General features: G+C 54.5%; 3 protein-coding genes across 5 annotated transcripts; 2 read left to right on the top strand and 1 right to left on the bottom strand.

The window, feature by feature from the left end:
• Positions 1-2,140: 2,140 nt before the first annotated feature.
• EFNA1 (ephrin A1) lies at positions 2,141-8,713 on the top strand (the record flags this gene model as incomplete). The annotated part of the gene is made up of 5 exons (XM_080691909.1): positions 2,141-2,232; positions 6,291-6,586; positions 8,186-8,251; positions 8,388-8,438; positions 8,601-8,713. The coding sequence occupies 5 exons, from the start codon at positions 2,141-2,143 to the stop codon at positions 8,711-8,713; spliced, it is 618 nt and encodes a 205-aa protein (XP_080548035.1).
• A 1,961-nt stretch (positions 8,714-10,674) lies between these two features.
• On the top strand, positions 10,675-12,442 carry SLC50A1 (solute carrier family 50 member 1; the record flags this gene model as incomplete). 3 transcript variants are annotated; one of them, XM_080691902.1, is made up of 6 exons in its annotated part: positions 10,675-10,754; positions 10,988-11,065; positions 11,168-11,291; positions 11,763-11,924; positions 12,140-12,259; positions 12,341-12,442. In XM_080691902.1, 6 exons carry the CDS (start codon positions 10,675-10,677, stop codon positions 12,440-12,442), a joined length of 666 nt encoding a protein of 221 aa, XP_080548028.1. The 3 variants fall into 3 exon arrangements, with proteins under 3 accessions (XP_080548028.1, XP_080548027.1, XP_080548029.1); XM_080691901.1 differs by having other exon boundaries at positions 12,140-12,274; XM_080691903.1 differs by lacking the exon at positions 11,763-11,924.
• A 1,655-nt stretch (positions 12,443-14,097) lies between these two features.
• On the bottom strand, positions 14,098-14,376 carry DPM3 (dolichyl-phosphate mannosyltransferase subunit 3, regulatory; the record flags this gene model as incomplete). Its single annotated transcript, XM_080691910.1, has 1 exon — positions 14,098-14,376. The coding sequence occupies one exon, from the start codon at positions 14,374-14,376 to the stop codon at positions 14,098-14,100; it is 279 nt and encodes a 92-aa protein (XP_080548036.1).
• Positions 14,377-25,686: the final 11,310 nt, after the last annotated feature.

The following is a 25,686-nucleotide window of genomic DNA, read 5'->3' as shown; positions in this document are numbered from 1 at the left end:
CGTAAAAGACGAGGATGAAACGGCCTGGGAACTAGGAAGCCGGACCCGTCCCCTCCAGGGCCCCAGGCCCGCGGCTCCCTGCCGTGCAGCTGCCAGGCCGGCCGGGGACGCACTCGCACACGCACCGCGCACGGGACTCGACTCCGGGGCGCACCGCGCTGCACGCTAGAGCCGCCGAGCGCACGCCGAGCTCCGCGGGCGCAGCTGCTGGCGCACGCCCCAGCCCAGGCAGACACCTGCAGCCCCCTCCCTGCAGCCCGCCCCGCCCCCAGCCCCTCTGCGGCCGAGAGGCGCGGAGAACAGCCCCGAGAGGCGAATTCCAGCGGGTCTGTTTACACGGCGCGGGGGAGGGGACCCGCGCCCCGACTCCAGCCCGGTCCTGGGGCCGCCTGGCTGGGAGACCCGGCTCCTGGGCCCAGCCCAGCCGCAGCCCGGGACGTGGCCCGAGCGCCCCACCCCCACGGCGCGCCCCAACACGTCTCCTGCTCCTCTCCTGCGCGCTGATCAGCAAACATTAGCATCTGCTTGTCAAGAGTTTCACACGCTAACGCGCACGCGGCTGTGTGTGTGTGTGGGGGGGGGGTGCTAGGGATGGGACCCAGGGGCATTCTACCTCCCGATACACCCCCATTCCTTCCTTTCTTTCTTTCTTTCTTTCTGTATTTATTTTTGGTGGTACTCGGGGTGGAACCCAGGGGCTTTCTACCTCCGGCCTATACTCACGAAACCATTTTATACTTTATTGGAAACAGGGTCTCACTAAGTTGCTGAGACCCTCACTAAGTAGCCGAGGCTGGCCTCGAACTTACGATCCTCCTGTCTCAGCCCCCCCAAGTCCTGGGGTTACAAGTGTACACTACCATGCCCGACTTTGCTTTTTTTTATTTTTATTTTTTATTTTTTGGTGGTAATGGGCTATACGCCCAGACCTATTTTCTATTTTATTTGGAAACAGAGCCTCACTAAGTAGCTGAGGTTGATGTCGAACCTGTGATTCTCCTGTCTCAGCCTCCCAAGTACTGAGATTACAAGCGTGTGCCACCACGTCTATTTTGTTTTTGTTTTGTTTTGTTTTTGGTGGTACTGGGGGTGGAACCCAGAGGCTTTTTACCTCTGGGCTATACTCCCAGACCTTTTTTTATATTTTATTTGGAAACAGGGTCTCACTAAATTGCTGAGAGCCTAAGTAGCTGAGGCTGACGTCGAACCTGTGACTCTCCTGTCTCAGCCTCCCAAGTACTGAGATTACAAGCGTGGGCCACCGCGCCTGGCTTCATTCTCTATTTTGAAACAGGGTGTCCCTGAGTTGCAAAGGGCCTCAGTAAGCGGCCGAGGCTGGCCCTGAACCTCGATCCTCCTCTGTCTCAGCCTCCCAGCGCTGGGCTGACAAGCGTGCCACCGCGCGCGGCTGTGATCTTACTCGCAAATGCGTTCGCACTCGGGCGCGGGTATTTACGCACGCCAGATGCGCATGTGTTGGGTTTTACAGCTTGTCGCCCTTCGCACCCAGGTTGTTTTTGCAGCCCATATTCAAGAGCGCGTTCGCAGGACACTCACATGCGATGCCACACACACACACACACACACACACACACACACTCACACACACACTCAGGTCATGGAGTCCCTTGGCACACCCACGAGCACGGGGCCCCGCGTGTCCCTCCGCGCACCCAAACACAGAGCCACACACGTTGCACACTGGGTCACACACACTCGGTCACACACACACACAGCACTTTATTCCCGGCATCCAGGCGATGACACCATCTTTTGAACAAAGACAACATTGACAAAACCAACAAAAACAAACATTCGCGAGTGGGGGGGGGCCGGGCGCAGAGTCGGGGGTGGGCGAGCGTGGGAACCGGGGCCCCGGAGCTGCGAGCGCGGCCGGGACCCCGCGCCCGGAGCCGGCTGCGCCCCAGGACCCTCCGGGGGCTCCTGGCCGGCGCTCCCCTCCCCCTCCCCTCCCCCACGCCCAGCCCCCAGCCCGGGGCGGCCGGCCGGCCGGGCGGGGCGGGGGCGGGGCGGGCGGCGGCGGCGCCGGCCCAAAAGGCGGAGTCGCGGGCGCGGGGGCCAGAGCGCGGCGCGGAGCGGAGCGGACCGGAGCCGTCCCGCCGGCCCGCCAGGCCCCGCGATGGAGCTCCTCTGGGCACCGCTCTTGGGTCTGTGCTGCAGCCTGGCCGCCGCTGACCGCCACACCGTCTTCTGGAACAGTTCTAATCCCAAGTAAGCCCCGAGTCCCCCGCGGCCAGCCCTGGCGCCTGGCTGGCACTGGCCCTCCCCGGCGGCTGCCCGGCGAGGCGGCCATGCAGGGAGGGATGGCGCTGGTTGGGTTCCCTCGCCCACTTCCCTCTGGGCACTGGAGCACGCCACCCCGGGCGGGAACCTGCCCGCTCCGCCTGCACCGGGCTAGCTCAGGCTCTCCTGCCTGCCCTCGGGCACCCTGGCCGCTCGGAAGCGAGCCGCCGCGCGGAGGCTGCTGCCTGGAGTGTAGACCCTCCTCCCTGCCTCCAGGGCGCCTGGTCCAAGCCCCCCCATAAAGCCTCGGCGGCCCCCTCCCACCGCTGGGGAGCGGCCCTTAGTGACAGGTACCTGCGGTCACCCCAGGAAGGGGCAGAGGGCCCAGTTACCCAGGGGAGGCCCCTCGGGGCGAACCTGCTCCGGGGGGCTCGGCACTCCTCCTGCATCCTAAGGTGACCCTGCAGAGTCCCCGCCGGGGCTCTTTCGGGGTGACCCAGGGAGGCCATGCTGTGAGCCTGAGTAGCATGGGAGTCTCTTGTTCTGTCCGTGAGGTTCAGGTAGTCGGACTGAAGAGCGGGGGGGGGGGGGGGGGTAGTAAGAAGGCTGACCAGGGCTCTGGCCAGGAAGGGGTTAACTTCTCCTGGGCAGGTTTTGGGCTGAGAGGCAAATGGCCCTGGAAGAGGCTTGCTCACTCAGTCGGTCGGACCCTTTGTTCTTGCCTGTTAGTTTTCTGAAGTTTATGGGAACAATATTTGCGGGAAAAGCAGGAGGTGGGGGCAGGGTGCTCCGGGAGAGCCCGCCTGGCTGGGGGTCCCAGCAAAACCCCGAGTCTGGCCCGCTGCCCCACTCCCCTTGAGAAACCGAGGGGCGGGCCTCCTCTGGCCCAGGGCACTGCCTGGTGGGGGCCTGTTGTCCAGGGGAATGTCATGGGGGAGGGAAGCCTGCTGCCAACTCCAGAGGGCAGTGCCCTCCCCGCCCTGGGTGCCCCGGCCAGCGGCCTGCCCCTCCCTTTGCCTGCTTGACCCAGTCTTTCCCTAGTAGTGGGAGAGGGCAAAGTCCCTGTTTATGCCCACTGCCAGGTGCTGGCTGGAGGAGCAGGAGAGGCCAGGAAGCCGTGCGTAGGGAGGGGGCACCCTGGCCTTTTCCGTTCCCAGACTCCCAGGTTTCCTCTGTTTCAGGAAGCAGCCTCTTCCTTGCCCCCTCCCTGCCTTCCCTGACGCAGCAGTGGCCCCCTTTCCCAGAAACAGCAAGAGTCAGAGAGGGGCTAAGAGGAGGAGGTGGTCCCCCCAGTAGAGGGTGAGAGTTGCCCCATGAAGACAGACAGACAGACAGACAGAGAGTTGACAGAGAGTTGCCCCATGAAGACAGACAGACAGACAGACAGACAGACAGACAGACAGACAGACAGAGAGTTGACAGAGAGTTGCCCCATGAAGACAGACAGACAGACAGACACACACACACACACACACACACACACACACACACCAGGACTAAAGAGAAGCCGATCTGAACTGGGTGACTGCCACACACCTGCCTGGAATTGCAGTACTCAGGAGGCTGAGACAGGAGGATGGCAGGTTCAAGGCCAGCCTCAGCAACTTAGGGAGACCCTGTTTCAAAATAAAAAGTAGAGCCGGGTATGGTGGTGCACACTTGCAATCCCAGCATTTGGGAGGCTGAGACCGGAGGATCGCGATTCGTGGCCGGCCTCAGCTACTTAGTGAGGCCCTTTGCAACTCAGTGAGACCCTGTTTCAAATTAAAGAATAAAAAATAGGGCAAGGGGTGTAGCTCGGAGACCGAATGCCCCTGGGTTCCATCCCCAGATCCGCAAAAAAACAAAACAAAAAAAGTAAAGGCCAGCAGTGGTGGCGCAGGCTTGTAATCCCTGCGCTTGGGAAGCTCAGACAGGGGGATCCTATAGTTTTGAAGCCAGCCTCAGCTACTTAGTGAGGCTCTCAGCTCCTAGTGAGACCCTGTTTCCAATAAAATATAAAACAGGTCTGGGAGTATAGCCCAGAGGTAGAAGGCCCTTGGGTCCCATCCCCAGTATCACATAAATAATAAATAAATAATTAAATAATTAAATAAATAAAAATTAAAAATAAAACAGGGCTGGGAGTGTAGCTCAGAGGTAGAATGGCCCACGGGTTAAATCCCCAGTACTGCAAAAGAAAAAAAGAGAAACAGACAGACAGAAGCCAGCCTGGAGGGGTCCACGGGCAGCCAGCAGGGACAGCTGGGGGCAGAGATGAGGTGGCCTGTGCTGGGAGGGTGTGAGGCTGGCACTGGTGACTCAGGGCAGCGGGCACCGGCCCTGGGAACTCCAGGCCTCGGGCAGGGTGGTGTGGGGTGCAGGGTGGTGCCCCTTGAGCTGGGCCCGTGGTGCCAGAGGAGCAGGTGCCCCAAGGAGGCTTGGCAGCCCCCTTCTCCGGGGGCTGCTGTCCTGGGGTCTGGGGAGGGGCGTGGGGGCTGTTTCCCCAGGTTCTCACGAGCCCCAGCTGGGGCGGGAGCGGAGTTGGATGGGAGTGAGTCAGGGCCCATCACGGGGATGGGGGAAAGACGCCAGACCCAGAGCTGAAATACCTGTTTCGAAATGGCTTCTATGTTTATCTCTCCAGAGAGGAATTTTAAAAGCCTCCCTCCGCTCCTCCCTGCCCGGGGTGGGGGAGGGGCCCTGGGAAGCCTGGCTCCAGGAGTGACAGCGAGCCCAGGCCCCTTCAGGGGTCAGCTGGCTGGGCGGTGGGTGTCCAGCTCAGAGGCCTCTCCACCTAACTGGGCCCCCACCACCACCTTTGCCTAGGGCTGGGCTTTGAGGCAAATTGGCCGCCGGTGCTGGGGGAATCCAGAGGAGCTGGTGGCTGCGCAGAGGGCACTTTCCCCCTGCTAGGACCCCACCCAGGCGGAGCCAGGTGTCTGGGGCTGGGGGAGGGGCCAGTGGGCAGTCAGGCTGGAGCCTGAGGGACTTGGGGGGAGTGGGCTGGGGGAGGGGAGCTGGCTCCACCTGGGGGGAGGGGAGAGGCCATCTCAGGTCTGCAGAGGTGCGAGCAGATGTGGCTTTTGGAGACGGGATGTTTGGGGTCCCGGAGACCAGGGCCTAAATTTGAGTGGCAGGAAAGGGAGACTTGAAGGAGTTGGTGAGCTGGAGTTAACTTAAAGGGCCAGGGGCGTTGTCTATGAGCCTGGGTTTGGATTAGGTTTGGAAGAGTAAATCACAGAGTGGCAAAGAGATGGGGGTCCTGAGATCCTCCTTACAGAATGGTCCTATAGGGCCTCAGATTGAGGTTGGCTGGCATCCAAAGGGCATGGTGGTACTCACCTGTAATCCCAGTACTTGGGGGAGGGTGTGTGTGAAAAGTGCTTTGGTCCCTGGAAGCTACACAGTGGATACTCTTTGATGTATTTGGGAGGTTGAGTCAGGAGGATTGCAGGTTCAAGGACAGCCTGAGCAAGTAATGAAAGTTACATCAACCTAGCAAGACTCTGTTTCCAAATAAGAAATAAAATCAGACCTGGGCGTGGTGGCGCACGCTTGTAATCCCAGCATTCGGGAGGCATAAAAAAATAAAAAAATAGATCTGGACGTGGTGGCTCACGCTTGTAATCTTAGTACCTGGGAGACTGAGACAGGAGGGTCGCGCAGGTTCGAAGCCAGCCTCAGCTACTTAGTGAGGCTCTTAGCGCTTAGTGAGACCTTGTTTTCAAATAAAATATAAAATAAGGTCTGGGAGTGTAGCCCGGAGGTAGAAAGCCCCTGGGCTCCATCCGGAGATAGAAAGCCACAAAATAAATAAATAAATAAATAAAATGACTAAAAAATAATAGGGCTGGGGATGTAGCTCAGAGGTACAGTGCGCTTAGGGTCCATGCTCAGTACCACAAAAAATTAAAAAAAGGTCTGGGGGTGTAGCTTGTTGCTTGGAAGTAGACTGCTCCTGGGTTCCATCTCCAGCACCTAAAAAGAAAACTGTCCACGCGCGGAGGCTCCCGTCCCTGGCCTGGCTTCTGAAGGAACCCTGCTCCCTCCCCGCCCGTGCCCAGGTTCCAGGAGGAGGATTACACGGTCCACGTGCGGCTGAACGACTACCTGGACATCATCTGCCCGCATTACGAGGACGGTTCTGTGGCCGCCGCCGCCATGGAGCAGTACACCCTGTATCTGGTGGACTATGAGGAGTACGTGGCGTGCCAGCCCCAATCCAAGGACCAGGTCCGCTGGCGGTGCAACAAACCCGATGCCAAGCACGGCCCCGAGAAGCTGTCGGAGAAATTCCAGCGCTTCACGCCCTTTACCTTGGGCAAGGAATTCAAGGAAGGTCACAGCTACTACTACATCTGTGAGTACCTGGGCATCTTTGGGGCACAGAAGCGCGCTGCATATGTCTGCGACATGACAGGCAGGGACTAGAGGAGCACAGACCCCTTCTCAGCCCGAGCTCTGTCCTCAGTCATGTTGCAAATGTAGAGTGAGCGTCTGTCCCTTCCTGTAGCTGAGGCTGGCCTCGAGACTGCACTCCTCCTGCCTCAGCCTCCCAAGTATTTGGATTACAAGTGTGCCCCACCGTGCTTGGCTAACCCAGAGGCATTGTACCTCTGAACTAAACCCCCAGCCCTATTTATTTTTTTTGTATTTTATGTATTTATTTATTTTGCGGATTGAACCAGGGGCATTCTACCTCTGAGCTACACTCCCAGCCCTATTTTTTATTCTTTTATTTTGAAACAGGGCCTGAGTTGCAGAGGGCCCTACTAAGTAGATGAGGCTGGCTGTGAAACTGCGAGCCTCCTATCTCAGCCTCCCAAGTACTGAGATTACAAGCGTGCTCCATCGGCTCCTCCAGGGGCGTTCTACCGCCGAGCTACACCCCCAGCCCTATTTTTTATTTATTTATTTTTGTTTGTTTGTTTGTTTTTTCAGTACTGGGGATGGAACCCAGGGGCATTCTACCTCTGAGCTACACCCCCAGCCCTATTTTTTATTCTTTATTTTGAAACAGGGTCTCACTAGTTACAAAGGGCCTCACTAAGTAGCTGAGGCTGGCTGTGAACCTGCAGTCCTCCTGTCTCAGCCTCCCCAGTACTGGGATTACAAGTGTGCATCACCGGCTCCCCTGATGGATCTTAAGAGTTATAAAGTCAGAGCAGAGCATGGTGGCACATGCCTGTAATTCCAATACTTGGAAGGCTGAGCCAGGAAAACCACAGGTTGGAGGACAGCTTCAACAATGTAGCAAGACCCTCGGCAACTAACTGAGACCCTGTCTCATAACAAAAATATAAGTAGGAGCAGGGCGTGGTGGCTCACGCTGTAATCCCAGAGCTTGGGAGGCTGAGACAGGAGGATCACACAGGTTCAAAGCCAGCCTTAGCTACTTAGTGAGGCCCTCTGGAACTTAGTGAGACCCTGTTTCAAAATAAGGAATAAAAAATAGGGCAGGGGGTGTAGCTCGGAGGTAGAATGCCCCTGGGTTCCATCCTCAGATCCACGTAATATATATATATATATATATATATATATATATATATATATATATATATGTAGGGCTAGGGAGATAGTTTGGAGGTAGAATGCCCCTGGGTTCAGCTTCCCATACCAAAAAAGAGCTGGAGGTCAGCTTTGTGTAGAATAGATCCAGGGCTCCCTGTGGGTGGGCCGAGGCAGGGGTGAGATAAAATGGGCCAGGTAAAGGGGACACACCGTGAAGGCCCATGCGACCCCATGCTTGAAGGATGAAATAGACAGAGGGACAGTGGTCCATACGCTTCTCACCGCCACTATCAAATGTGGGCCAAAAGGAAGGCGGGTCAGAATCGAGATGAGAGGGCGAGAGGAAGCCCAGTAGCAGGGGGGTCGGGAGCAGGGCCAGACACACTTGGGTCTGTAGCTTCCTCCAGCAAAGGTTTCTTCCGTAACTCCCTGTGGGTTGACTTTGCAGCCGTGCCCATCATCCCCCTAGAAAAACACTGCTTGAAGCTGAAGGTGACCGTCAATGGCAAAACCAGTGAGTGTCAAACACGGCGGGCCTCCTATCCTGCATCTCTGTGCTGGGCCGGGAGGCAGGTCCCACCACCCGGGGCACCCAGCGCATTCCGCCTTCCCCGGTCCACCTCTGACCTTCGGCCACTCTTCTTTTCTAGCTCACAGTCCACAAGCCCATGCTAATCCACAGGAGAAGAGACTCCCGGCAGGTAGGCAGGTGGACCAGCTGGGCCTGGACACGGGAAGGGGTGGGCTTGAGGGAGCGAGTCCCTTTGCCAGTCAGGGGCTGGGGAGACCCTGGTGGGCTGAGGGTCGGTGCAAACAGCAGAACTACTTATCTTGGGGCCTTTGCCCTCCATCTCCCCTTGCAGATGACCCAGCGGTGCAGGTTCTACATAGCATCGGTTACAGCGCTGCCCCCCGCCTCTTCCCGCTCGCCTGGGCTGTGCTTCTCCTGCCATTGCTGCTGCTGCAGACCCAGTGAAGGTGTGCGCCGTGCCCTGCGGGCGTAAGGATTGGAACTGGGCTGAGGGGGCGGGGACAGGCACCCCTCACCTGTCCTGGGGCAGGTCCCAGAGCCCCAGATGCGGGACCACGCCGACCACCGCGTGCATAGCTGCCGCCCAGCAGCCTCAAAACAGGTCAGTATTAAGGGTTTCGACGCAAAGGAAGCCAACCAGCCTGCCTGCGCCGTCGTCCTTGACTCCACTTCGGAGATGGAGGAAGAAGCAGGGCCAGTGTTTGCCCCACGCCATTCCTGACTTTAAGCCAAAGAGACAAGCCGTGCAGACGTGGCCGCTTGGGAGAGCCCAGAGGGGGCCAAGCTGGTAGAGACCTAAGGCCATGCAGATGGACACAGAGCTTGGCAAAGATGCCCCTTCCGGAGAGAGCCAGGATGCCCAGATGAACTCACTGAAGGAAAAGCCAGAGACTCTCACACGGGAGCCAGGAACCGGAGAGGTGGCATGCTTGGGCTGGCCTGGCATCTCCCAGCAAGACTTCCCGTCTGAACTGCCACAGAGACATTCAGGGCCAGGCAGTCGTCCTGTCTGCGTCCTGGGTCGGCACTCCCCGGAGCTGCGCCGGCGGGGGGGCTGTGCCAACCTGTTCTTAGAGTCTAGCTGGAGGGCAGTGCCCGCGTGTACAGACGGCCTAGAGTGGAGCCTAAGGGCAGGGCCCTCGTGTACAGTGTCTGTACATAAACTTGTGTTTGTCTGCTGATTTCTACAACTGGAGGTTTTTTTATACTATTTTTTGTCTCGAAATAAAATACAGTGTTTGTTTTTTGGACATGCTCTTCTGCTGTTGACAGTCCCTCCGTGCTGTTGCTAGGCTCTCTGCCGCATCAGAAGCAATCGGGTCTGAATGTCTAGCCAATGCCCCTTGCCAGGCCAGAGAGGATGGGGCGTTTCCTCTGGCAGTGCAGGAGTGGAGTGCACCCAGGCAATCTCTCAGGTTCTGCTCCCCACCCCACTCTGGAAGTTCTTCCTGTCCAACCTCCACCCCCTCAGCGCTGGGCTTTGGCATGCCGCTCAGGTGCTCATGCTGTCTGGATGAGTCAGGAAAGCCCAAAGCCAGCTGAGGCATGCGCCCCGCCCCGCAGCCCCACCAGCAGAACCACGTGGGAGGCAAGTTCCCAGCAGCAAGTCAGGGCCAGGGGGACGGGAGGAAGGGCTTCAGTGGGCTGGGCAGGCCGTATGAAGCTGGTTTTGTGGCTGGACCACATCTGATGGAGGAAGATGATCCTTCCTGGAAATCTGTGTTTGCTTTGGCTTGATACCGGGGACTGAGCCCTGGGGCTACACTGAGCGACCCCCCCAGCTCCTTTAACGTATGCAAGTATGTTCGCATGCAGTCACTAAGTTGCTGAGGCTGCCCTCGAGCATACGATCCTCCTGTTTCAGCCTCCTCAGTACTGGGATTACAGGCATGAACCGCCACGCCCGACTCCAATTCGTGATTTTTAGGGGAGAGGCTGAAAAGCTTCAGTAAACCCTAGGGAAAACCTCCCGAACTGGGCAACTCGGGGTCCTGGCTCGGAGCGCGGGCTGGGATGGGAGGCGCGTTGAAATCGGCTTGGGTCCAGCTTTTGAGTCCTCCCATCGGGCAGGCAGTGTGTAGAGCGGGGTGTGGGTCGGGGACAGACTCGCGGCGGGCGGATCCGCAGCGCGAGCCCAGAATCCGACCGGCGCGGGCTCGGGGCGGCCGGAGTTCCGGCGCGGAGTCCGCGGGGACAGCCGGCCCGACGTCGCTTCCGGAGGGACTGGCTGCGCCGGGGGCGTGGTCGTAGCTGCGCCGGGGGCGTGGTCAGGGCGTGTCTACGGCGCGGGGGTGTGGTCATGGCTGTGCCGGGGCGTGGCCGGGGCGCGGGGGCGGGGCTCCGGCGTCACCCGCTGGGGCCCAGGAACCCCGGCGGCGCCGGGCGCGGGACCCGACCCCCGCGGGATGGAGGCGGGCGGCGTGGCCGACTCGCTGCTCTCCGGAGCTTGCGTGCTCTTCACCCTGGGCATGTTCTCCACCGGCCTGTGAGAGCGCGGCCGGGCGGGGCTGGGGCAGGGCCAGGAAGCCAGGACAGAGAGTGGACAGAGACGTGGCCGTAGCCCGGGGCTGCGTCCGGAACCCAGTCGGGAGTGGGGTGCAGGGCGAGTCTGCTCGCTCGGCCTGAACAAGGCCGGGGGGCTGAGGGGCGGTCGTCGGGGAGGCGGGCTAGCATTGGGGTCGCCCACCCTTCACCCCTTCTCTCGGGGTCCTGTTACAGCTCGGACCTCAGGCACATGCAGATGACCCGGAGCGTGGACAGCGTCCAGTTCCTGCCCTTTCTCACCACGGATATCAAGTGAGAGGGGCGAGGGCTGCCACGGGGAGGCGGGGAAAGGGCTCCTGGGGACCCCTGCCATACTCAGCCCCGTGGACCCTGCGCCTCCCCTCCCGCCTGCAGCAACCTGGGCTGGCTGAGTTACGGGTTCTTGAAGGGAGACGGGACCCTCATCTTCGTCAACGCCGTGGGTGCCGCGCTTCAGACCCTGTACATTTTGGCGTATCTGCACTACTGTCCTCAGAAGGTAGAGGCCCTCCCTGGACCCACCTCCCTGCTGGCAGTGCAAACACTACTTCCTAGAAGACCAACAGGCTGGAACTGGCACTGTTTCCTGGAAGGCCCTCCAGCCTTGCGGCGCTTCCTCCATGAAGCCAGACTCCCACGTTGGCCCCCGTTCTGGCGGGGCTGGTCTGGCCTGAGATCCCACCCAACAGGCAGAGGAGAAAGGACTTTTGTTTGAAAAGTTCCTTCAGGGCCAGGGCTCGTGGCTTTCCAACTCAGTTGCACAGGACACCTGTTAAGCTCCTACTGTGTGGGTCTTAGCTTACAGAAAAGATACTCTTCCTCCCCTAGAGGCCCCCAGGGTTGTGTGGATGAGACTGTCCCACGGGGTCGCTCTGGTGGGAGAGAGGCTGCAGCCTGGGAGAGGGTAGAGTGAACCACGTACACAGAACTCCACAACCTGCATCCCCAAGTAAGGCTTTCTCCCCTGCAGGGCTCTGTGCTCCTACAGACTGCAGTCTTGCTGGGGGTCCTTCTCCTGGGGTATGGCTACTTTTGGCTCCTGGTGCCCGACCTTGAGGCCAGGCTTCAGCAGCTGGGCCTCTTCTGCAGTGTGTTCACCATCAGCATGTACCTCTCACCACTGGCTGACTTGGTGAGTGGGGCTCCCCTGGAGGTGGGGGAGAGGGGCCAGGCTCCCCCAGCCAGAGACTGGCTTATACTCCAGAGGCAAAGAGCGATCCAGATCCTGGCAGGAGACCGGAGAGGCCTGGTCTGGAAGGGTGTTTGACCTTTTCCCCTGTGAAACTCTTGAGGAAGATGGGAGCTTCTGTGTGCCAGAGCAGGAGTTCCTCTCATTCTTTGCCACAGGCCAGAGTCATTCAGACCAAATCAACCCAGCGTCTCTCCTTCTCACTGACCATCGCCACGCTCCTCACTTCATCCTCCTGGTCCCTCTATGGCTTTCGACTCGGAGATCCCTACATCATGGTGAGCAGAAGACAGACGGTGTGACAGGTTTGCAAAGCGGAAGAGTGGTTCCTGTCCTCATGGCAGTCCTTTTGATTTCAGGTGCCCAACCTTCCGGGAATCCTCACCAGCTTTATCCGCCTCTGGCTTTTCTGGAAGTACCCCCAGAAGCAAGACAGAAACTACCGGCTCCTGCAGACTTGAGGCAGCTCGCAGGACCAGTGGGCATGGGAATGCCAGCCTGATACCAAAGAGAGACCACCTTGTTTCAGCTGGTCCTGGTGACTGATTCCATGGGTACAGAAGGTTGTGAGAAAGACAGGAATTGGAAATTAGAGGGATCTGAGAAGGAACTTTATTTAGAAGACCAGGTGGGACCTAGGAGACAAAATCACTTTTTTTTTTTTTAAGAGAGATTATCTTTTTTAATTTTGGAAGTTGGGGTGAAATCTTTAGAATGTGCCTTAAAATAAACGTTCTCCACCCCTACCCATCGCAGTTCATTCTTTGGTCATAATTCTCAATCCGTTGGTTTAATGAATAGATCCAGTTATTCTGAGGCTGCTGGAGTTTGCTCAGAAAAGATAGCTAAAAGCCACATGTGGTGGCACATGTTTGTAATCCCAATACTTGGGAAGCTGAGACAAGAGGATCACAGGTTCGAGGCCAGCCTCAGCAATTTAGTAAGGCCCTCAAAATAAAATGAACAAGAAGAGCTGGGTGTGGTGGTGCACGCTTGTAATCCCAGCATTTGGGAGGCTAAGACAGGAGGATCATTGACAGCCTCAGCTACTACTTAGGGCCTTTGCAACTCAGTGAGACCCTGTTTCAAAATAAAGAATAAAAAATAGGGCAAGGGGGTGTAGCTTGGAGGTAGAATGCCCCTGGGTTCCATCCCCAGTACTGAAAAAAAAAAAAAAAAAAAAGAACAATAGGAGATGGGTGTGGTGGCACATAGTTGTAATCCCAGTACTTGGGAGACTTGAGACAGGATTGCAGTTTCACAGCTAGCCTCAATTACTTAGGAGGCCCGGGGCTGGGGGTGTAGCTCGGAGGCAGAATGCCCATGGTTCAATCCCCAGTACTGCAAACAAACAAACAAAAAAGCCAGGCTCAGCAACTTCGTAAGGCTCTCAGCAACCTAGTGAGAGCCGGGTGGGGTGGCACACACTTGTAATCCCAGTACTTGGGAGGCGGAGACAGGAGGATCACGCACATGAGAAGCCAGCCTCAGCTACATAGGCTCTCCAGAGACCGTTTCCAAATAAAACATAAAATAGGCTCTCCAGAGACCGTTTCCAAATAAAACATAAAATAGGTCTGGGAGTATAGCTCAGAGGTAGAATGCCCCAGGGTTTCATCCCAAGTACCAAACACACACACAAAAGCAACCTAGTAAGACCCTATTTCCAAATAAAATTGGGCTGGGCGTGTGACTTGGAGGTAGAATGCCTCTGAATTCCATCCCTAGTGCCAAAAAATGAAAAAAGGGCTGCTGGATGTGGCTGGCACACAACTGTAATCCCAGTACTTGGCAGGCTGAGAGAGAAGGATTGAAGGTTCAAGGCCAGCCTCAGCAACTTTGTGAGACCAGGGAGTATAGCCTGGGAGTAGAATACCTCTGAGTTCAATGCCCAGTAACACACACACACACACACACACACACACACACACACACACACACACACACACACAGGCAAACACCAGCAAGATGCAAAGATAAAGGCGAGATGGCTTCAGAAAGATGGTCCTTCACCTCTCAGCATCCCTGGCCTACAGAATCCCCAGTTCCCAATCTCCACGCCCAAACTAAACAAAGTTAGAAAATAAAGTTGCTCTTTAATGGGGGAGAGAGGGCGTCAGAAGCGCAGCCCCCTGCGGGCCAGGTCGGCTCGGGCCTCCTGGATCTGGCTCTGCAGCTCTCGCGCGGCGTCCTCGCAGTCGTGAAAAGTGGCCACGCGATAGCCCACGGTGGCCAGGGCGTAGCAGCCGACGGACACCAGCAGGTAGGCGGGCAGCGGCCACAGGACCTCGCGGCAGGGCGCCGGCAGCTCCAGGCCCAGCGCTCCCAGGGTCAGGGCCGCCCAGGCGGAGCCCAGGATCGCCAGCCCCCAAAGCCACTGCGCTAATTTCGTCATGGTCGCTGCGGAAGAGAAACCCAAGCTCGGGGTCCATTCCAGCCCGCCACCCCCTGCACACCAGAGACCCAGTCTCTGTCGCTGCCACCCTCCTCGCCTCTCCCCCTGGCCCCCCAAGGTCCACGCACCTCGCAGCGGAGTCCCGCTGCCCGCGCGGCTCGGCCGGCGGAGCCCGGAAGTCCCAGCGGCTGGCGACCCGCCGCCGCGCAGCCTGCTGGGAGTTGTAGTTCTCCGAGCGGCGCCGAGTGGACTCGGCTCTGCGCTCGGCCTGCCCGGTTTCAGCAGGCCTCAGGGCCCGCGGGCCGTGTCTGAGAGGGGCCTCGAATTTTGTTCCCTCCGTCAAAACCCGCTGCAAGCTGGCGTGGGGCGCGTGGAAAGCCTGCACACTCCTAAACGCTGCCACAAAGTGGGAATGTGACATTGATCCCCTTAAATTCAGTTTGCCAGCGCAGAAGCCCCATTCATTCACTTAGTGAGGCCCTCCTTAACTTAGTGAGACCCTGTTTCAAAATCAAGAATAAAAAAAATAGGGTTGGGGTATATCTTGGAGGTAGAATGCACCTGAGTTCCATCTTCAATAGAGTTTAAAAAAAAAAAAAGGAAAGAGAAGAAGAAACCCCCCATTCATTCAAACATTGTTTTTTTTTTCTTTGTTTTTTTTTTGTTTTGTGGTCCTGGGGATGGAATCCAGAGGCATTCTACCGCCGAGCTACACCCACAGCCCTATTTTGTATTCTTTATTTTGAAACAGGGTCTTACTAAATTGCAAGGGGTCTCACTAAGTAGCTGAGGCTAGCCCAGAACCTTGTACTGGGATTACAAGCATGTGCCACCACGCCTGGCTCTATTATTTATTTTTGTAGTACTAGGGATGAAACACAGGGGCATCTTACCTCTGAGCTACACCCCCAGCCCTTTTTTTTTATTCTTTATTTTAAAACAGGGTCTCTCAGCCAGGCGTGGTGGTGCACCTTGTAATCCCCACTCTTGGGAGGCTGAGACAGGAGGATCTCATAAGTCAGAAGCCAGCCTCAGCTACTTAGTGAATCACCCAGCAACTTAGACCCTGTTTCCAAATAAAATATAAAATAGGTCTGGGAGTATAGCCAGAAGGTAGAAAGCCCCTGGGTTCCACCCCGTGTACCACCAATCAATCAATCAATCAATAAATACAGGGTCCCACTAAATTGCTGAGAGCTTCACTAAGTAGCTGAGGCTGGCTGCAAACCTGTGATCCTCCTGTCCCAGACTCCCAAGTACTGGAATTACAAGCATTCACCACCACAGCAGGCTTATTTTTATTTTTTGAAACAGGGTCTTGCTAGATTAATGAGTCTCAGTACTTGCTGGGGCTATCCTTGAACCTGTGATCCTCCTGGCACAGCCTCCCAAGTAATGGGATCACAAGTATGTGCCACCATGTCCTGCTGTTATATTTATTTATTTATTTATTTATTTATTTATTTATTTATTTATTTTGAGGTACTGGGGGTGGAACCCAGGAGCTTTTCTACCTCCAACTATACTCCCAGACCTTTTATATTTTATTTGGAAACGGGGTCTCACTAAGTTGCTGAGGCTGGCTTTGAACCTGTGCGATCGTCCTGTCTCAACCTCCCAAGCGCTGTGCACCATCACGCCCGGCTTGTTATTTTTTATTCTAAAACAGGGTCTCACTAAAGTTGTAGAGGACCTCACTAAGTTGTTGAGACTGGCTGTGAGCCTGAGATCCTCATGTTTCAACCTCCCTGTACTGGGATTACAGGCATGTGCTACCTGGCGTGTGCGCTCTCTCTCTCTCTCTCTCTCTCTCTCTCTCTCGCTCTCTCTCTCTCTCTCTCTCTCTCTCTCTCTTTCTCTTTCTCTTTCTCTCTCTGATTGGTTTCTTTTTTTTTTTTTTTTTTTGGTGGGGGGAGTACTGGAGGTTGAACCCAGAGATTTTCTACCTCCAAATTACATCCCCAGCCTTATTATTATTATTTTTTAATTGAAACAGGGTCTCACTAAACTGCTGAGGGACCTCACTAAATTGCTGAGGCTGGCCTGGAACCTGCAGTCCTCCCGTCTCACCCTCCCAAGTACTGAGATTGATTACAGGTATGTGCCACCCCCTGTGGCTTCCTTCACACATTTCTTGAACACCATGATAGACTTTGGAGATATAAAGATATCAAACAGAGCCGGGCTTAGTGGTGCATGCTTGTAATCCCAACATTTGGGAGGCTGAGACAGGAGGATTGTGGATCGAGGACAGCCTCAGCTACTTAGTGAGGCCCTCTGCAACTCAGTGACCCTGTTTCAAAATAAAGAATAAAAAATAGGGCTGGGGGTGTAGCTTGGGGTTAGAATGCGCCACCACACCCGGCTCTGAAAAGGTATTTGTGTTGGGGTGAGGTGGCCCCCAGGTCAGGGCCCCCCGGGGCCCCTTGAGAGCCTGTGTGTATGGTGTCATGCAGCAGGACTTTCAGGTGCCCACAGGTCCCAAGGCGCTTCCTGTGTCCTTGGAGGGCTCCCAGGGGTCAGGTTATACTGTGTCCATCTCTGCCCTCAGGGTACCCACAATTTCATAGGGGCAATGAGACAGGCACACATATAATCAACAAAAACACATACTTTAAAAATTACAGATGGGCTTTATGGGAAAATGGTAGATCAAGGATTGTGCAGCTGGCTGGAAAACCGGCAGGTGAGTCAGGGTTTGGAGAGAAGTTACCTGGAGCAGATCAACATGGGAGAGAGGACAGCCTCGGGGAAGGACAGGAACAGGCTGGGGCAGTCAGAGGAACAGCTGGCTCATGCTGGGATTCAGCCCTGTGGACCTGACAATGTCAGAAGCTGAGTTTCAGCCCAGCGTGGTGGCGCAGTTTGTAATCCCAGCATTCCGGAGGCTGAGACAGGAGGATCACGGTTCGCGGACGGCCTCAGCTACTTGGTGAGGCCCTTTGCAATTAATGAGACCTTGTTTCAAAATAAAGAATAAAAAATAGGTCTGGGGGTGTAGCTCGGAGGTAGAATGGCCCTGGGTTCCATCCCCAGTACCATAAAAAAAAAAAAAAAAAAAAAAAAAAGCTGGGTTTCAGCAGAGTTCAAAGCATAACTCATGTGCTACTCATGGGGCTCTTGGTTCCTTTTCTTTCAGGAAGTATTTAATAGCTGGGCACAGTGGTGTGAACCTGCAGACCCAGCCACTGGGGTAGCTGAGGCAGGAGCATCCGATGAGCCCAAGAGTTCAAAGCCAGCCTGAGTAACACAGTCACTGACTATAAAAAAATAAAATAAAATAACCGAGCATGGTGGCCTATGCCTATAACTTCAGTACTTGGGAGGAAACAGAAGGATCACAAGTTCAAGACCAGCCTGAAGCCAGGCTTGGTGGCACACGCTTGTAATCTCAGTACTTGGGAGGCTGAGACAGGAGGATCTTGCAGGTTCGAAGCCAGCCTCAGCTACTTACTGAGGCTCAGCAACTTAGTGAGACGCTGTTTCCAAATAAAGTATAAAATAGGCCTGGGAGTGTAGCCCAGAGGTAGAAAGCCCCTGGATTCCTGGAGTACCACACACACACAAAAAAAAGACCAGCCTGAACAACTTAGTGAGGCCCTATGCAAATTAATGATGCCCTGTTTCAAAATAAAAAATAAGGGGAGAAAGGTCCTTTCTTGCCATCTGGAGGCAGCCATCAGGCAAGCCAAGATGGGAGCTATGGAGGAAGGAGCAGCCCGACGTAATGCGCTCTCTCTCCTGCGGGTCGCTGCTGGCAGTATCGCCAGCTCTCGGGGGCTGCACCAGGCCCGATAAAGCGCGCAGGCTGGGATACACGGCCAGCAAGGTTATGTCATATACAGGATTCGCATGTGCTGGGGTGGCCACAAGCGCCCAGTTCCATGGGTGTGACCTATGGCCAGCTGTCCATCATGGTGTTAACCAGCTTGCAGGAAGCCTTCACTCTGTGGCCGAGGAGAGAGCTGGACGCCGCTGTGGGGCTCTGAGAGTCCTGAACTCTTACTGGGTTGGTGAAGATTCCACATACAAATTCTTTGAGATTATCTTCATTGATTCATTCCATAACATTATCAAAAGAAATCCTGATACCCGGTGGATCATTAAGCCAGTCCACAAGCACAGGAAGATGCGGGCTGACATCTGCAGGCTGCAAGAATTTTACCACACTACCAGTGGTTTCCTCGCGCAGCCTGGAGAAGGCATAATACTCTCCAGCTCCACCGTTACCAGTAATACAAGCAATATTTGTAAAATTCATACCTAGTAAACAACTTAGGACAGTCAAAAAGAAAAAGAAAAAATAAGCCTGGTGTGATGGCACACACTTGTAATCCCAGTATTTGGGAGGCTCAGACAGGAGGATTGTGGGTTCATGGCTAGCCTCAGCTACTTAGTGAGACCCTCTGCAACTTTGTGAGACCCTGTTTCAAAATAAAAAATTTAAAAATAGGGTTGGGAGCTGGGTGTTGTGGCGCACACTTGTAATCCCAGCATTTGGGAGGCTGAGACTGGAGGATCGCAGTTCGCAGACAGCCTCAGCTAATTAGTGAGGCCCTTTGCAACTCAGTGAGACCCGGGTTCAAAATAAAGAATAAAAAATAGGGCATTGGTGTAGTTTGGAGGTAGACTGCCCCTGGGTTCCATCCCAGCACTGCAAAAAAAAAAAAAATATATATATATATATATATATATATATATATATATACACACACACATATATATATTATATACAAAATATATAAAATTTATTACATATATGGCTGGGGATGTGGCTCAGATAGAATGCCCCTGGATTCAATTCCCAGTACTGTGATAAACTAAAAAAACAAAATTTAAAAACCTGGATGGACGTGGTGGCGCATGCTTGTAATCAAAGTACTTAGGAGTCTGAGACAGGAGGATTATATAGGTTTTCAGCCAGCCTCAGCCACTTAGTGAGGCCCTCCACAACTTAGTAAAACTCTTTCAAAATAAAGAATTAAAAAATAAGGCTGGGGGTGTATCTTGGAGATAGAATGTCCCTGGGTTCAATCCCCAGTATTGAAGAAAGAAAGAGAAAGAAAGAAAGAAAGAAAGAAAGAAAGAAAGAAAGAAAGAAAGAAAGAAAGAAAGAAAGAAGAAAGAGAGAGAGGGAGGGAGGGAGGGAGGGAGGGAGGAAGAGGGAGGGAGGGAGGAAAGAAGGAAGGAAGGGAAAAATTAGGGCTAGGGTTGTTACTGGGGATGGAACGCAGGGGTTTTCTACCTCTGAGCTACACCTCCAGATCTATTTTATATTTTAGTTGGAAACTGGGTCTCACTAAGTTGCTGAGAGCCTCACTAAGCTGCTGAGGCTGACTTTGAACTGGGGATCCTCCTGTCTCAGCCTTCCAAGTACTGGGATTATGGCGGGCTTGCCTCTGACTATTTCTAAGGTCTGAGATACTAGTATACCTGTGTGTGAGAGAACTAGAAATGAACCCCCAGGGGACCCCATCCATTAAATCCCTTGAACCAGCCTGAGTTCAACCCTCAGGGCAACTTCTGCCAGAGAAAAGGGAAGGTTTTTAGCCCTAGGCTCCAGGCCTGTGTGGACAGGAATTCTACCCTCCAGTCCTGCCGGACAGCACGGGCTCAGCCTCACAAGGATAGACAGGGGCCTTCCCTGGCTCTCTCAATTTTTGTCTTTGTCTCTCTGGTACTATGGTTTGAGCCCAGGGGCATTCTCCCTCAAGCTATGCTCCCAGCCCTATTTTGTTTTTTATTTTTATTCATTTATTTATTTATTGCAGTACTGGGAATGGAACCCAGGGGCATTCTACCTCCAAGCGACAACCCCAGCCCTATTTTTTATTCTTTATTTTATTTTATTATTACTTTTATTTTGTGTGTGTGTGTGTGTGTGTGTGTGTGTGTGTGTGTGTGTGTTACTGAGGGTGGAACCCAGGAGCTTTTCTACTCCAGGCTATACTCCCAGACCTATTTTATGTTTTATTTGGAAACGGTCTCAGTAAGTTTCTGAGAGCCTCACTAAGTAGCTGAGGCTGGCTTCTAACCTGCGCGATCCTCCTGTCTCAGCCTCCCAAGCTCGGGGATTACAAGCATGCGCCACCACGTCCGGCTATTTATTTTGAAACAGGGTCTCACTGAGTTGCAAAGGATCTCCCTAAGTAGCTGAGGCTGTCCGCAAACCGCGATCCTCCTGTCTCAGCCTCCCAAGCGCTGGGATTACAAGCGTGCGCCACCATGCCCGGCTCCTATTTTATTTTTATTTTGAAACAGGGTCTTGGTAGGTTGATGTGTCACTAAGTTCCCTGAGGCTGTCTTCAAATTTTCAATGCTCTAGTCTCAGCCTCCCAAGTGCTGAGATTCCAAGCTGCACCCGTGGGAGGAGTTCTCAGAGAAGCTTCCTCACAAGCCTGGATGCCATTTGGCTCTGGCCTTATTGTCAAACGGGGCCTCAGATGTAGACTACTTCTGGGGTCATCTCCAAGTGTGGTGACCGGTCAGTCACACTGCTGGTCTAAAAGAACAGAAAGGAGAGACTTGCCATAAAATTGACAACTTTTTTTTTTGTGTGTGTGTGGCACTGGGAATGGAACCCAGGGGCATTCTATCTCTGAGCTACACCCCAGCCCTAGTTTTTAGTCTTTATTTTGAAACAGGGTCTCAAGCCGGGTGTGGTGGCTCACACTTGTAATCCCAACATTTGGGAGGCTGAAACGGGAGGATCACAGTTCTCAGACAGCCTCAGCTACTTAGCGAGGCCCTCTGCAGCTTAGTGAGACCCTGTTTCGAAATAAAGAATAAAAAATAGAGCAGGGAGTGTAGCTCAGAGGTCGAATTCCCCTGGGTTCCATTTCAAGAAAGAAAAAAGAAAGAAAGAAAGAGGAAGGGAGAGAGGTAGAGAGAGAGGGAGGGAGAGAGAGAGAGAGGGAGGGAGGGAGGGAGGGAGGGAGGAAGGAAGGAAGGAAGGAAGGAAGATAGAAAGAAAACAGGGTCTCACTAAGTTGCAAAGGGCCTCACTAGCTGAGGCTGGCCAGAAGCCATGATCCTCCTGTCTCAGCCTCCTGAATGCTGGGATTATAAGCATGTGCTATCACGCCCGGCTCCCATCCCCGCTTCTTATCTTATTTTGAAACAGAGTCTTGCTAAGTGAGCGCAGGCTGGCCTCTGAACCTTGAGCACAGGCTGGCCTCTAAATCTTCCTAGCCCAGGATTAGGATTACAGGACCACCCTGCTGGGCCTGGTTTGTGGTTTGCTCTTAACCCTCCACCCCAGGTGATGGGGTGCCTAACTCCAGGACCTGGGGCTGGGGGGGGGTGTCCTTTTTTCTCTGCCTTTGCAGGAATGGTAACCAAACAACTTTCACCAGTGCAACCTGCGTGTGGCCAGCGGCTCAGCCTGGCGGGTGGATTTGGGGAGCTAGATCCTGCCCTGCTTCCTCCTCCCCCAGGAACTCCCACTTGGCTGCAGAGGGAAGCCAAGAATAGCACCTGCTGGGTGCAATTAAGTGGCCTCACTGTGCCTGCTGGAGGGTTCCTACCATTGTTGGCTCAGGAGGCAGCCCTGCTGGTGACTCTTAAGTCGAGGAGGTCTGCGCAGGGGCAGGCCAGGGGCAGGCCAGCCGGAGGTCCCCCAGGGCAGGGCCTCCGGCCTCGCATTCTTCCAGGGTTCCCACAGAGCCCAGGGCCCCCGCCAGGCTCACAATGAGCTTCAATGGCGCTTTTGACTGAACCTTTCCCCCTTTGTATCGGCCTGTGTCTCTCAGCATCTCTGCCTCTACGGGTCTCTGGCTCCGCTCTGGTTTCCCCGACATCCTTCCCGAGCCCCTGGGGAGGAGAACTTGGAGGGGGGGGGCGGGCAGTGGGAACGGGACCTCGTCCTGTTCTCACCAAGGACAATAAGTGCCGGAAAGTGCTTGGAGCCAAAGCCTGGCGCGGACTTCCCCACCCCGCCCGGCCCCAGTGCAGGCCCGAGATGCCAGGCGCCCCCGCGAGCTTGGGCCAGTCCTGGGGAGCCCAGCCCCACCCAGGCTCAGGAGCCCGCATGCCCTGGGCCTCCACTGCCTGCTGCCCTCTTCACGGGTGGCCTCACTTGCCCGGCCATCCCGCCAGCCTCCAGTTACCCAGCACAACCTTTCCCCGTCCCCATTATGTGTTATTTACTCCTGTTTCCGGAGCTAGTGGCGGGTGTCGCAGCCGCGTGTGAGGGAGCAGGAGGAAACATCTGGCTTCCCTCTGTCCTCCAGGGGCGACGCCACTCTCTCACAGGCCGCTGCCTCTGGGGCGGGGCCCAGGGACCAAGCAAAAGGTTAGACCTTGGTCCTCCTCACCCTCGGGTCTCCGGAAGCCCTGGTGTCCCCGGCCCCCTTACTTAATGATGGTGATTAGGTGCTGTGAGGCCCCTCCAGGGTTAATTGGCAGGTCAGGTGTGGGCAGCCTGCTACTCAGCACCAGAAGATAGGCTGGGTGCAGAGCAGCCGGGCGCCGCCGACAGGCCTTGTAAACGCACCGCCCCCACCCCCCCTGGAAGGGGTCATTACTCCGGGGCCCTGTGCTGCCCCTGGTCCTACTCAGTGGATGGCTGCAGAGGCCTGGATCCCTTCATCAGGCCCTGGCAACCTGCTCTCCCGGTCCTCCCACCCTCCCCTAGCCAGGCCTGGCCCAACCCACGCCAGCCAGCATCCCCGTGTGTGCCCACCTGGATGGCCCAATTCTCCCTAGGGCTTAGGGCCTTTTTTGTTTTTGTTTTTTGGTACTGGGGATGAAACCAAGGAGCATTCCACATCCCTCCTCCTCCTCCTCCTTCTTCTCCTTGCAGTACTTGGAATGGAACCCGGGGCAGTCAACCTCCAAACTACAGCTTCAGACCTATTTTTTTTTTCAATATTGGGGATGGAACCAAGGGGCATTTTACCTCGGGCTGCACCCCCAGCCATATACATACATACATACATATATATATATATTGTTTGTTTTTGTTTTTTGCGGGCCCAGGGGCATGTGACCTCCGAGCTACACCCCCTGCCCTAATTTTTATTCTTTATTTGGAAACAGGGTCTCACTAAGTTATGGAGGGCCTCACTAAGTAGCTGAGGCTATCCACGAACCGCGATCCTCCTGCCTCAGCCTCCCAAATGCTGGGATTACAAGTGTGCGCCACCACACCCAACTCCCACCCCTATTTTCTATTCTTTTTGTTTTTTTGCGGTACCAGGGATGGAACCCATGGGGCATTGTACCTCTGAGCTACACCCCCAGTCCTATTTTTTTAGTATTTTTATTTATTTATTTCTTGCAGTACTAGGGATAGAATCCAGAGGCATTCTACCTCCTAGCTATACCCTCAGCCCTATTTTTTTATTCTTTATTTTGAAACAGGGTCTCACTGAGTTGCAAAGGGCCTCACTAAGTAGCCGAGGCTGTCCGCGAACCACGATCCTCCTGTCTCAGCCTCCCGAATGCTAGGATTACAAGTGTGCACCACCATGCTTGGCGCCAGAGCCCATTTTGGACGAAAATATCCTCCCGGAGGGTCCCATCTGGCACAGCACTTTGGACTCCCCACCTTTGCAGGTGAGTTGGAGCCTAGAACAGTCAGCCTCTCTGGTCTCCATTGAACCTTCTGTCTCCACTCCCAGCCTCCGGGAAGAGGAGGCTCAGCCCTCAGACACCCAGCAGCAACCCTCCTCCCTGCCCTCCTGGGGCCAACTTGCCTGGTACAGTGGTGTTCTCCAGGTGAGATGTGAGCTCACAGCACCCCCTGCAGGCCTCAGGCAATATACCCCGCTGTCCCTCCTTGGCCAGGACACAGCCAGCTAAGCAAGGGGGATTCCCACCACAAAGGGGGAGCAGAATGGGGTGGCCTCTAACCCTTGACCAGATCTCCTGTGACTGACTTCCTTTCCTTCTTTCTGTCTCCTTTTATTTATTTGCAGGTCTGGGGATGGAACCCAGGGGTATTTGACCTCCTAGCTACACCTCCTGCCCTAATTTTTATTCTTTATTTTGAAACTGGGTCTTACTGAGTTGCAGAGGGCCTCACTAAGTAGCCAAGGCTGGCCACAAACCGCAATCCTCCAGGTCTCAGCCTCCCGAATGCTGGGATTACAAGCGTGCGCCACCACGCCTGGCTTGATTCCTTTTATTTATTTGTGTGTGTGTGGTGCTGGGAATTGAACCCAGGGGAATTCTACCTCTGAGATACATGCCCAGCCCTACTTTATTTTTTATTTTATTTATTTTTGCAGCACTGGGGATGGAACCCAGGGTCATTCTACCTCCAAGATACACCCCCAGCCCTATTTTTTATTCCTTATTTTTTGAAACAGAATCTCACTGAGTTGCAAAGGGCCTAAGTAGTAGCTGAGGCTGTGTGTGGACCGCGATCCTCTGTCTCAGCCTCCCAAATGCTGGGATTACAAGTGTGCGCCACCACACCCGGCCCTTCCTTCTCTTACACTTCAGTTCCAAGATCTAGTCCAGTTCTGACAGGCAGGCCCTCCAGGGTGCAGCCTTAACTCTTCTTCCCAATTTCAAGACTGCAGATCATCCATGCACTTTTTTTCAAAACAAGTCTCTCACACAAGAATATGCCACCCCAGTACCGGAGTGTGGCTCGGAGGTTGAATACCCCTAGGTTCCATCCCCAGTATCGCACACACATACAAATAATAATAATAAAAATAAAAAACAGGCCGGGCGTGGTGGCACATGCTTATAATCCCAGCATTTGGGAGGCTGAGACGGGAGGATCGTGATTCACCCAAAGCCTCAGCTACTACTTAGTGAGGCCCTTTGCAACTCAGTGAGACCCTTTCAAAATAAAGAATAAAAAAATAGGGCTGGGGGTATAGCTTGGAGGTAGAATGCCCTTGGGTTCCATCCCCAGTACTGGAAAAAAAGAAAAAAAAAGACTGGGAGTGTAACTCAAAGGTAGAATGCCCTTGGGTTCGATTCCCCCCCCCCCAAAAAAAAAGAAAAAAAGAAAAAAGCCAGAGGTTATAATTCAGAGTCAAATGCCCCTGGGTTCAACCCTCAATGCCAAATAATGATAATAAATATTTGGTAAAAGTTGAACATTAGAGCCAGGCGTGGTGGTGCATGCTTGTAATCCCAGTACTTGAGAGGCTGAGACAGGAAGATCTCAGGTTTGCAACCAGCCTCAGCTACTTAGCGAGGCCCTTACTTAGTGAGACCCTGTTTCAAAATAAAAAGAATAAAAAATAGGGCTGGGGGTGTAGCTCGGAGGTAGAATGCCCCTGGGTTTAATCTCAGTACCACACACACACACACACACACACACACACACACACACACACACAAAGA

Source organism: Muscardinus avellanarius, assembly GCF_963383645.1.
Source record: "Muscardinus avellanarius genome assembly, chromosome: 3".
Lineage (NCBI taxonomy): Eukaryota > Metazoa > Chordata > Mammalia > Rodentia > Gliridae > Muscardinus > Muscardinus avellanarius.
Note: the sequence above shows the minus strand (reverse complement) of the source record. Positions and strands in the feature narration are given on the sequence as shown.